Source organism: Alligator sinensis, unplaced genomic scaffold (assembly GCF_000455745.1).
Source record: "Alligator sinensis unplaced genomic scaffold, ASM45574v1 scaffold608_2, whole genome shotgun sequence".
Lineage (NCBI taxonomy): Eukaryota > Metazoa > Chordata > Crocodylia > Alligatoridae > Alligator > Alligator sinensis.
Window position 1 is genome coordinate 1,095,892 of NW_005842527.1, and position 12,237 is coordinate 1,108,128.

The 12,237-nt window shown below is 43.8% G+C and overlaps 1 protein-coding gene across 1 annotated transcript in view; it reads left to right on the forward strand.

Moving 5' to 3' along the window:
* Positions 1 to 6,142, forward strand: part of PPIL4 (peptidylprolyl isomerase like 4) — a 36,713-nt gene extending 30,571 nt beyond the window's left edge. The window contains exon 13 of the mRNA XM_006031767.3: positions 3,914 to 6,142. Within this exon, the coding sequence (XP_006031829.1) occupies positions 3,914 to 4,150 (237 nt within the window). The 3' untranslated portion in view covers positions 4,151 to 6,142. The remainder of the gene's footprint in view (positions 1 to 3,913) is intronic.
* Positions 6,143 to 12,237: the final 6,095 nt, after the last annotated feature.

The following is a 12,237-nucleotide window of genomic DNA, read 5'->3' on the forward strand; positions in this document are numbered from 1 at the left end:
TCCTCCCCTCCCCCTGCCGCTGTGGTGGGAAGGTGGGGATGGGCCTGGACTCCAAGCAGCAGGAGGGAAGGGGGGAGTGGGCCCAGATTGGGGGTGGGGGCATGGGCCTCAGTCTCTGCCCACTTCCACTCCCCATCATTCTTAATGGGCAATTGCCCAGTTTGTTGTAATTTTTCATGTATAGAATCTAATTAGTGGAAAGTTATCTTAGATTTGTTCCCCTACAGCTCTAGTGGGGAAAGCAGTGGCAGGGAGAGAGGAGCTGCCCCTTGCCCTGTCTGTCTGTTTTGCCTGCCCCCTGGCGACATTGCCCCCCTCCTGCCTGCCCTTCTTCCCCTACCCCCATGCCATGTGCCCCTTGCTGCCCTCTCTGCCTGATCCACGCTGCCTGTTCCCCTCACTCCTTGACACCCCCGTTCCTGTGCCTGCCTTTCACTCCCTACCCCTTCCCTGCCTGCTCTCTCCTGCCTGCTATTCCTCCCCAGTGCTTGCCCCCCCATTATCTGTCTCCCTTCTGCTACTCTACTCTGCTCCGGCTCTGGGGCAGACAGCAGTGGCAGGCCCAGCCCTGCCCAGCTAGGCAGGAGTGGCAGGCACTCTGAGCCAGGCCAGGTTGACCCTGAGGCCAGGCCAGAGGCAGAGCAGAAGGTAAGGTGGGGCAGCCACTGGCAAGGAGTGGACTGTGTAGTCTCCCCTCAAATGGCACAGGCTCTCACTCCCTTCTACTGCAAGTTGCCTCTACACCATGTGCCTTGCATCTCATTGCTGACAGGCTTCCATCTGGAGTCAGCATCCAGCGTTGCATGGAGTAGAATCTCTTTAACTAATCAACTGGTTGTATTTCAAATCCCAAATAACCGACACTTCTATTACTGATCTTCAGTTGTGTTTTGTGTGCCTGTTCAAGTTGAAGAGCAGTAGATCAAAATGTTTGGATTCACTGTCAACAAAGACTAGAATTCTTTACTAACCCATCCCAAATCAACCTGCTGTTCCTCCCCATATTATATACAATTAAAGGGCAATCCTTGGAGAATACTGAGCATTTCCCTTACCTGGGTAGTTGCATTTTCCCAAAACATAAGATAATGACATTCAACACTGGATAAAATCTGCTGGTGCTGCCTTTGGACATCTCTGAAATGGGGTCTTTGCTAATGACAACAGGATCCCAACCAAACTTCTCATCTGCCAAGTTGTTGGCATCCCTACCTTGTTGTATGGATGTGAAATTTGGACAACATTGACAGCACCTGAAAACTTTGCATTGTACAGGCAGAAAACCTGAGACAGAGGTGAAGTAGCTCTGTAGATCCTCAAAAAAAGCCTTTTGCAACAGAAAATAGTATGTGTAGCCTGGTCTGCTTAAGCAACTGTGCCTGTGTGCTACATGCATTTGTATTTAATGAATGTTACAGCCTGCTGGCAGTAGTCCATATAGCCTCTCTTTCCTTACCTGATATTTTTACTTGGATATACTTTATCTCAATTGTATTGTTTATGGTCACAGTTTATACTTACAAGTTTCTCTCCACTCCCCTTTACTTGCAAAGTTCTAATCTTGAAGGAAGTGCTGTGTGCAGTTTTTGTATTCGTTAAAAAGATCTCTTGAAGATTTTCAAATTTTCAGAAAACATTGACAGTCGTCTGATTTAGCTTAGTTAGTGGATTTGGAGAATACAGTCAAGTTTATCTGCTGTGTAGTAGATATAAGGATTCCACAGCAGACTGATCATTTGGTGAGTGTTATATTGATTTAAACTGTTGCTTTCCACATTTATCACAGTTGTATATATAGACTGGGTATTTGCCTTTATTTAAAAGGCATGTTTATACTTGTCTCTGCTGTGGGATAATGTGTAATTTATGCTTGAATAATATGTTGGCTGCTTCCTCTTGAAGAATTGCTATCTTGTTCTGTTTTCTGATATTTGCATATTAGTGAAATATACCCTCTCCCAAAGAACATGCTAATGCTAGCTTTTTTAAAGGATTCCAAAATATGGGGCTAAGGTTAGCAACTGGGATTTTACAAGACATTTTAAGACAGTGGTGAGCAAAATATGGCCCATGGGCTAGATCCAGCCCACGGGACCTGTAAAAATTTTAGAAAATATTTATCTGCTCCAGGCTGCCTGTCAAAGACAGCAGGAGCCAGGGGCAGTAGGACCTAGGGGGAGCCAGCACCAGGAGGCAGGAGCCCAGCCCTGCCCCCCTCCAGCCATTTTCCTGCTTCGTACACCCACCCTGCTCCAGTACCATGTGGCTTCCAGCTGCATGGCCCAGACCAGGGAGCACAGGGCCCCACTGGTAGGTGGGGGTGTGCCTGTGCAGGCAGGGGCAGAATGTGTGTGTGTGTGTGTGTTTTTGTAGGGTGAGTCCCACACGCACCCACAGCCCCCCTCCCACTGCCATACATGCAGACTGCCCACCCACACACCCTCACACACCCCAGCTACCCTCCCATACAAACCCCATGCCCCCCCCACACACACACGCTCCTTCCCCCCACACACCTATAGCCCCCTACAAACCTATACCCCCCCCACAATATACAAGCGTAAGACTTCATTTTAAGCTTCATTTTAAGCTACAGTACATTAAGCTACAATTGTGCAATCACCTCTATGTACACTACACAAATACATGTAAACCAGGGCAAAAATATTTTTTTAAATCAAATTAATGAATGTTTTAGATGTTTGCTTTTTAGAATATAATTTGGTATTTTTCTGGTATTTTTGATGGCAAAACCCCTTGCTGAAAGGAGTACTTCCGGAGGCAAGGGGAGGGACTTCTGGTGGCATAGGTCAGGGTTTAAGGGGCAGGACTTCCGGTCCCAAGATGGTGACAAGGGGGTGGGGCACTGGCTAAGGGGCAGGGCTACCCATGCAGCCCTCCCTCTGCCTGAAATAATTGCTTCCCCCCCCTCTCCCCACTGTTTTAAGACCTTTGTTCAGGGAGAGGCAAGGGAGATGTAGAAAAGATGGTCAAGTCTCTTGAATAAGAGCAGATTGGCTTCAGGAGAGGATTAAGAATTGTATAAGTCACTTTTTGTAAATCATGGTTCATTATCATAAGCCACAAAAATCTAAAAAACACTTATAGAAGCCCTTTTGTCTGGGTGCCATTGTCTTAGCCTTTTTAATGGCTAAAAGGTCTAAGTTATCTTAATTGTCAGACATTCCAGTACTGACTCAGCTGTTGTTTTTCTGACCTGCATACTTAGAAAATGACTAAGTATCTTTGTGTTTTGATCATGTAGATAATTGCCATAAATGATGTACTTTCCAGCTCTAATGCCAGGTGATGTTTTGTTCACAAATTTTGAATAGCAAGTTTTCTTTGAAAATTTATACTCTTTAAAATTGCGTTTGATTCCTATTTCAGTCTTCTAGCTTTCCCTGGTTCATGTTTATGCAGAACTTTGCACCCTTGCAGTGCTTTGCTGTTAGGAAGTAGAGATGGACCTGAACAGAAAATTTGGCTACAGGTTCTCCCCCACCCCTTGCTAGGTGAAGTCATATTCTGAACCCAATTCTGAAATTTTGAAGATGATCCCAACCTTGAGGACAAGCCTGACAAAATCCCCTTAGCTGAGCCCTCTAAACTTTACCAGTGTGTCACTTGCTTTTTTGCTATAAAACTAAGAACCACAGCAGGCAACCACATAAAGGCCAGTCTTTCAGCTGACATGGGCCAAAGGTTGAAACCTTACATGACACTTCTTGACATTGCTACAGTTTATAGCTCCAGGTCTATTATGCTTCACATAATGGATTTGAGTTGCCTAGAGGTAGTCCAGTGTTCTGAAAGCCAAAGATAGGTGCTTACCTACTTTTTTGTTTTCTTCATACCTTTCACATTTTTTCCTCTTCACCTGTAATTGCATGCTGCCAAATTTCCTTGACAGGATTCTGATCGAAAATATGAAGGAGAATGCTGTAAAGAGAAGAGAAAGAGTGAAAAGAAAGACCGACATCATAGCCGTAGTCGCAGCCGATCTCGAGACAGAGATAGACATTATAGCTCCAGCAAATCTAAAGAGAAATACCAGGAAGACGCTCAGGAACGAGAACGGAGCAAAAAGAGAGATGGAAGCAGAAGTCCTAAAAAATCAAGAGAGAAAGAGAGGTCCAAATACAAATGATGGAGGAGGATGACAATGATCAAATGAATGGAACTGAAATACCTTTCTCTTTCTTTATCACACCTTTGAACAACTCTGCTGACACTGGAACAGAGCTGTCAAATTCTGTCTGCTGTCATTTTGGTTTGATACCTCTAAGAGCACCAGTGAGCAACTTTCTATAGAAAGAATACTGCTTGAATTCTGTCACATTGTCTCAATAAATCATGTTTTATTTTATTTGTATTTCTCTGCTAAATCCATTGATGCACTCAAGGAAGGCTCTTGAGTTCTTAAAAACCCTCTCATGCCCAGGTATTACTGTGATAAGAATGGTATAAATCCCTAGATAGTTAGCTTCTCCCTCTTCCCCCTTGCAAAATAAATAGATATTATTTGCAGATGAATTCTCAAGGCTTCTTACCTTTCTCTGAAATCCAGGTCTTCAAAATGGACTTCTGATCAGAGTGCCAAAGCAGCTGAGCTGTGCCCAGTGGTGCCTGTGTGAGGCGAAAGCACTGTGAATCTAGGTGCAATAGTTCCTCATCTGTAGGTCATTCTGCTGGCAGCTCATGTGAAGATGCTTGACCAGTTTATTGTAACTTTTATTACAGTAGTGCCTACAGTAGTGCTTACAGTCAAAGAACACAATACCATTAAATGATGCATTAGGCAATGAGGCAGTTCTTGGTTCACAAAGGCCTCTATCTGTGTCAGACAGGATATAATAGATGGACAAAACGAAGTGACAAGATCAAAGAGGGCTGAAAGAATGAGATGATAGAAATGGATAGAATTATCAAATTCATAGGTTCCCACTTAATTGCCAAATGTCACATAGGACATTCATAATAGAAGTAAGTGAAATCATTTCCATATTGACAGAGGCATGTGTGGCTATTATTGATTGGGTATAATTTTTTTAAGGAATTTAAGAGACTAGGTCCTGTTGAAATTCAGTGGGTTATTAAATGCCAAAGTCACTTTTGAAAATGAGAGAATAACTTTAAAAAATGATTATGTGCATGCATGTTAAAATCAAAGGGGAGTTGAGAAGAGACATTTGCACTGATGTAGAGAGGGGGGCATGCCTACACAAGATGCTACTGTGCAGTGGTTTATATAAATACTAAATAAATGCTCAGTAACTGGAGTTACTGCACAGTAGCTGTGGCAAATGTGTCTCAGTGCCACAAAACGCTACTGCTTAGTAGCATCATGCTATGGTGCAGTCAGCATCTTCTGCAGACATGCCCACTGAGAAGGATAAAGGCATTGGAGAAAGTATAGTATGATTAACATCTGTCTGCAATGGTTTAGACAAGAATATAGTGGCATGGAGCAGGGGCTTGGATTAAATGATGTCCTGATGTTCTTTCCAACCCTGTTTTCTATGATTTACTATTGTTGCTATTCAGTTTTATATTTCCTACGTCTTTTATGTGTGTGACAGCTTGAGGGTTGCCTTACAAATTCCATTTTTGTTCTGTGAATACCATTTATGACTGCAAACGTGAGTGTGCCACTGCGAATTCATTTTGTAGATTTGTTTATAGATTTTATTGAGTTTTATAGTTCATGTAGGAGGAACCTGACCACTCATACAGAGGCTACATTGGGAAGCTGTGACTGAGTAATTAAGGAGCATGAGTATTGGAAGAGTCTTCCCTAAAAGAGCAATGGGTGTCCTGCTGGTGGGGCCTGTGGATTTGAATAGACTCCATCCAGAGGTCCACGTGAAGTTAGGGATTGGAAAATCCCTCACAGGAGGGCAGGGGCTAGATAGTGTGTTAAAGGGGGTAAAGGAAGCTATCTATTGCCCCATGCAGGCAATAGATCTGGGTCTGCAAGGTCTATCAGGGTCTTCAGAGCAGATGAGTTGCCTGGCCCTAAAGTACTTATACAAAAGTACGACATGCATGATGGTGAGGACACAAAGCTGGGTTTGTGTTCAGGAACTTGTGTTTTGTAACTCCTGTGCTTTATTAAAAATAAATGTATATTATCAAAGAATTTCTTTGCTAAGCCTACATTCCTTGCCTTAACTGTCACATTGAATCTACAGGTCTCTTGGGAACAGTTTAAGCAACTTGAGCCTTAGAAGACCTGAGCAACTGGTTCCAGGACTGTGGGAGTCCTGTTGCCCAAGCGTGTCAGACAGGGGCCTACATTTGAGAATGTATTAGAATGACCTAGAGCTGAGAATAGAGACAGGGCACTAACCATATCCAGGAAGCTCACAAACACCTGAGAGTCAGCAGAAGAATCCAACTGCAACAGACCCACAACTGGTTCAGGTTGCAGCAGTACTTCTTCTAGTTCTAAGGAACATAAGAGGTAGGGCTTTTGTCTCATGTCTTGTTTTTTACTGTCAAAAATCTTTGACATCAGAGTACCAGAAATGGCTTCTTTTTGTGTGTCCAAATAAACATTTAAGAACTGGAGGCATTTTTTTATTTAATTCGCTGACCTTAATGCCGTTGGAAGAAGTAGAGTGGATGGCCTTGGAAACTGAAGTATTATTTTTCTTTGTAGAATAAAGAAGTGTCAGTGCAGACTTTCCATGCTGCCTTACTAATGTGTTCAATTTGTTGGGCTCAATGTGGAGGTAACAAGGTAACATCGATGGTCCTTTATACATATACCTGAGATCAAATGAATTATCTTAGGTTCATTTTGGCCTAAATATCTATAAATTAAACTTTATCTTTCCTAGGGCAACATGGTAATCCATTCTTGGATGTGTACACCCATTTACTGAGGATCTATGTTGGAAGTCAGTGGAGATACGCACAGACAAGTTTTTAATCAAGGCCCAGAATCTGGACTTGAAGCAACTGGTTCCTTTCACACAGGCAACTAAATAGCCATCCAAATGGTTAAAAAATGTAATAGCATCTAAGCCCCATTCCATTTAACGTTGTCTAACCTTAAGCTGCTAAAGCGTTTAAATTCCTTTTCACAATTTTACCTCGTATCACCTGATCACCCAAACTGTGTTTAGTAGCATCTGCTTGTCTGTTTAAGCCAACATTTTCAAACTCAAAGACACAGCTAAATAAAAGATCCTGGTGCTTGGTCCTTTGGAAAATTTAGGATCCTCATTTACTTAGATGTAGGCTTTGTACAAATATTCATTTCTAGTGGCAGAAAAATTCCAGTGCTAGAAAAGATCTGAGGAGAGGGAGCAGTACAGACATTCAGTTGGCATCTGTCCTCTCTCTGCTACTCCTTGCACGTTTCCCAAACAGGTGGGCCCAGCCTAGGAAAAGCATGGGGTGCTCCAGTCCTCTCATTTTGGGGGGCCTGGAGCAGCACGACAACCCCACCACCTGCTTCTCACACCAAGAACTCTGGCATGAAAGGCAGGTCATGGGCTCACAGTGCTGCTCCATCCATTTGGGTTCTGATGCTCAGAAGCTGAACAGATAACCCTGTGACAAAGCCCCCGCCTGCCCCACACGCCTAGGGCTATGGTGTGAGGAACTTTGGGGACTTTACCCTGCTACTCCAGGGAGAGCCTCCCAGAGCCTGGTTCTGGGCCTGATCTGCTGGTTTTCCCTTGCTACCCCTTGCTGCTCAGCTTGGGGGAGAGAAGGGGAAAGGGAAGAGGGGGCAGGCAAGGGGAAGCTGATCTGGTCAGGAACCAGGCTCAGGGAAAGGCTCCCCAAGCCTGTCTCCTTGCTCTGATGGCTTTTAAATCACTACCCTACCATCCAGCTGAGCAGCAGAGGGTGGCAAGGGGAAGCAGGAAGCTGGCAGCACTATTCCACAAGCTTTGAAACCAGTGCCTGACAGTCAAACAGATGGAATAATGAGGCAAAGCCCCTGCCTGCTTCTTGCACTGAAAACTGCATTAAAAGCAAGTAGAGTGCTAGGCTCTGTCCTTCATGCAACTCTAAGTGCCTGGCAGCTGAGCAGAGAGTGCTCTGGCTGAGCCCTTACCTGCTTCTCACATCAGGAACTCCTGAGCAAGAAGCAGGCAGGGAGTAGCTCATGGCTGCTCCTCCCCTCCTGGTCTACAGGATGGATGGAAGCAGCTGCCCCTGTGCTTGTGCTGGGAGCGATTTCTATCTGGTTGTTCCCAGGTTATTTTTTCTCCCAGAGCAGCAACTTTTACTTCTGGAGAAAAAGCTTGCACAACTATACACAACTGGTTTCTGCAAGAAGAACGCTGATTGTCCTGGTAGAAGCTGAACATTTATACATAGCCATATACTGCTTTTAGAAATAATGCTACTATGTAGATAACTCTTATCTGAAAGGTTGCTAAGGAGGGAGTTCACATTGCACACAACTGATATTTTTTCAATGGTTTCATAACTCGGAGAATCCCTAGGCCAAAATCATTCAGAAGCCTTGTTTATCCAGCTTTTACAGCAGTTGAAGAAAGCTGACTTCTTGTACTGTGGTTCTTGATGTGAATGCTCATCTTTCCTTTTCGTCAGTCTTACGTTAATGTTCAGCTTAATGTTGACAGCTTGTGCATGTGGCATTAAAATAACTTCCCTGATACTGTTCATAGTGAAATTGAAAACCTCAGAGCAGAACCCTCAGGTGCTTTGCCTTCACTTAGCTGTGGCTCTAATTCAATGCAGGGGGATTTTTCACAAATTTCAGGGTGCTAATGCAGTTCTATGAGTTGAGCCTTGGGGTTGCCTCCCCTTCCTTTTTATAGCATTTCCTTCCTGTAAAAAGTTTAAATTTTTCTATTGTTCTGATTTTCACAGGAGCTTTAAACAGATCTCTTTTGTCTACAGGCAGCTCTAACTGCATATTTGTCTGCACACAACTAACAGTAACATTTCATGGGCAAGCCCCACATTATCTCTAAATACTGGTCTTAATATATGAAAAGTGAGTGTGGGAGGCCAAAGTCTCAAAAATTACACCTTAAACTTTTTGGGTGGGCAATGAGAGAAACAATTTTTAGAACCACTTCAAATGTGATTGATACAGAAGGCTGGATGACATACAGATGAAATGTAAAAAATCATAATCCTGCACCTTTCCACATACATTCTTTCTACGTATTCAAATCTTTTTTTGCTCATGGCTTTCTGTTTTGCTCTTCTCAGATATTTTTATATTTTGTCAATTGGCTCAAATATGGCTTTCTTATAATTTCATTCTATTCAGGTTCAGGTCAGTGTTCTCATCACAGTTCTACTGTCTGAAGGATGCATCAGCTGGTGTTTCCCTTCTTTAAGGCAATGACTGACTGAGGAAAGTTCCAGTTGAGTGTGTGTGCGTTTCTTCATGCTGCTTTTTGGGCATGGGGGATCTTCTCCCAATTCTAGGTCACTTTTTCTGTAGTAAAATCCATTCTTAAAATTTGCTTCTTCCAAAATTCTATTAAATATAAGAGTTGTAATAATTCTGATAAATACTTTTAACTGTACCACTAAGGTGGGCATGTCTGATCTGAGTAAGCATCTTGACCTATCCCGTTCTTTCTCTATAACCTGTCAATTCATAATGGCTGATCTAAAGATGTGTAATATCCTACCAACTGCAGGATAAGGTCTTGAATTAGGGGTTGGCAACCTAGAGCCTTTGGGCCAGATCCAGCTTGCTAAACTGAGATGTTGGTGACAATGGGGGGACATAGCAGTGGCTGAGTTGCAGGAGCTGGCCTGTTTTAGGACTGAGCTGCATTACTTTGGCCTGCCACTCCTGAAAGATACCAATCCCTGCCTTATGTTATAAACTGTCTGAAACGGGGATCCTTTCTTTCTATTTGTTGCCAAGAGTACATAATGCACTTGGTTATTAGGTAAAAAAAATCTGAAAAATGTTAAATTACAGTAAGATTTGTAACTCTAATACTTATTGTATATAATATTTTATCTCAAGCCTTTGCTCTGATTAACTTTGAAATTGTTTTGTTAGTGTTGAACACATTATGGCCTTACAAAAACAATGTAAGACGTTGTACCTGTTAGAAAGGATGCCATAAACCCTTGCAGTGTTCAGGCAAATCTTTAAAGATGAAGGATATTTAATGATCTCTCAGGTTGAAGGATAATAAACTTTTGAACCTGCAGCCTTCTTGGAATGTTTTGAATGTGAGAAGTGTAATGCAGAACTGGGTAAATCCAGCAATTCTCATGTAAAAGGGGAAAGAAAAATAGATTTTATAGCTCTTTAAGGCAGTGGGGCTTTTATTCTGTTTTAAACTTTAATTCTATTCATATAGAGTCAAATCTTGGGTTGGGATCATAAGCATTTCCAAAAACATAGGAATTCCCTCTAAGATCCCTATGGCTAAGTACAGATAGTCAAAAAGCCTGAGGCTGAATTGATTCAGTCTTCACAGGTTAGTCTAAGCTGAGTAGATTGAACCGATAAGCAAATGAACAGACATTCACTTTTGATTCTGGAAATGCAGCCACACACCTGCAGTGGCCCAGGCCAGAAGCCAGGGGATGCTAGAATACACCTCCCTGCTCAGCTGGAGCAGACAGCTTGGGCCAAGGCTAGCCTGCCCACCTTGGGCGGGTGGGGGAGGGAGAGGAGCAAAGCATCCTGGGATGCTGGGAGACAGTGAGTTAACTTGAATCTGGGGGGGATCTGGGACAGAAGCTCAATTTAACTTAAATCAATTAAGCCTGATACTATATCCATCCAGTTTTATCTTTAATCAGTTTAGGCCACTTTGAAAGCAGTTTATGTGCACTGAACTTCTGGGCTAGGGACAGACATTCAAAAAGCCTGAGCCTGAATTGATTCAACCATTGCAGGTTAGTCTAACCTGGCTAGGCTGAACTGGTTTGAAACTGGACAGACATTCTCTCTGGACTGAGGAAATTCAGGCAAATGCCTGCAGTGGCTCAGGCTAGAAGCCAGGAGGTCCTAGAGCAGCCCTCCCTTGCCTTCTGCAGGGAGCTGAGCTGAGGGGGGCATGGCCAGGCCCTGGCAGGACTCTCTCATTAGGGAGCTCTGCCTGCACCATCCCAGGCTTTTCCCCACTGGCTGCTCAAGGGGTGGGAGTGTTGCCAGCCCCCAGCCCTGGTCTAGCAGTCTGAGGCAAAGGGTGGGGGGATGCAGTGCATGCATCTGTTGATGATATGAAGCTTTTCAATCTCCCTCCTTGTTTCATCAACTGTCTGCAGCAAACTGACAGGCAAGCAAGCCAGCCAGGGGGCTGATAAGTCTTTATCACCCGATTATCAAAGCAATAGCCTCTCTCCACATTACCTCAAACTTCTTAAACAGCTTACCAGCTGACCTGTTGGTTAGCTCCAAAAACCCTAAGCGGTCACTGTTCTGTCTGCCCCTCCCAGTGAAATTGGAGAGAGGGACACTCAGAGACACCTGTTGTGGTATGCTAGCTAATGCCATGCTGGCTATGGTCTGTGTTGTGGCAGAAAGGAGGAAAGGATCTCTGCTTAAGCAGCGAGCAGGGGGGGGGCGGGGCCACAGGGAAGCCAGCAGACTCTGCTGTGCCTGCAAGTTGGTGCCAAGCTTCAGCCAGGGAGCAGAGGGGAAGGACCAGCCCTGCTGTGGAGCAGAGAGCCCAGCCCAGAGAGCACCCTGGGGGGCTCTGATTTAAATTTAAACCAGCAAGGGGTCTGGGACAGACATTGCATAAACCAGTTTGAGCCAAAGCAGTTAACTGTGCAACTATATTCAACCAGGTTTATCTCAAACTGGTTTCAGCCATTTTCAAATTGGTTTATGTACACTGAACATCTGTTCTGTTACAGGGTTAAACCAATGTCTGATCACTTAAAGCCTATTTTTTGTGTAATGTCTGTCCCTTGCCCTGTTGTGTTACAGATTTGAAACGGTTTCCAATCACTTATACCAGTTTGTGTGTAATTTCTGACCCTCATTCACGATTCTGTGATCAGTGCTGCCTAATTTGCAGGCTTGGGTGCATGCTGTGTGTGTGCAATTCATTTCTAGGAGTTCAGTCCTGGGCTTGGCAAGGAGGCAGTATAGACGTACACTTGCTCCTTCAGCACCTCCCAGTTTAAGACAGTTGTACCCATGTAATATACAGCATTTATTTATATATATATAGAGAGAGAGAGCCTACATGAGCCCCATCAGCTGAATCACCTACAAGTTCCTGTAAGACTGCAGGCTCAATCAAGTAGTCA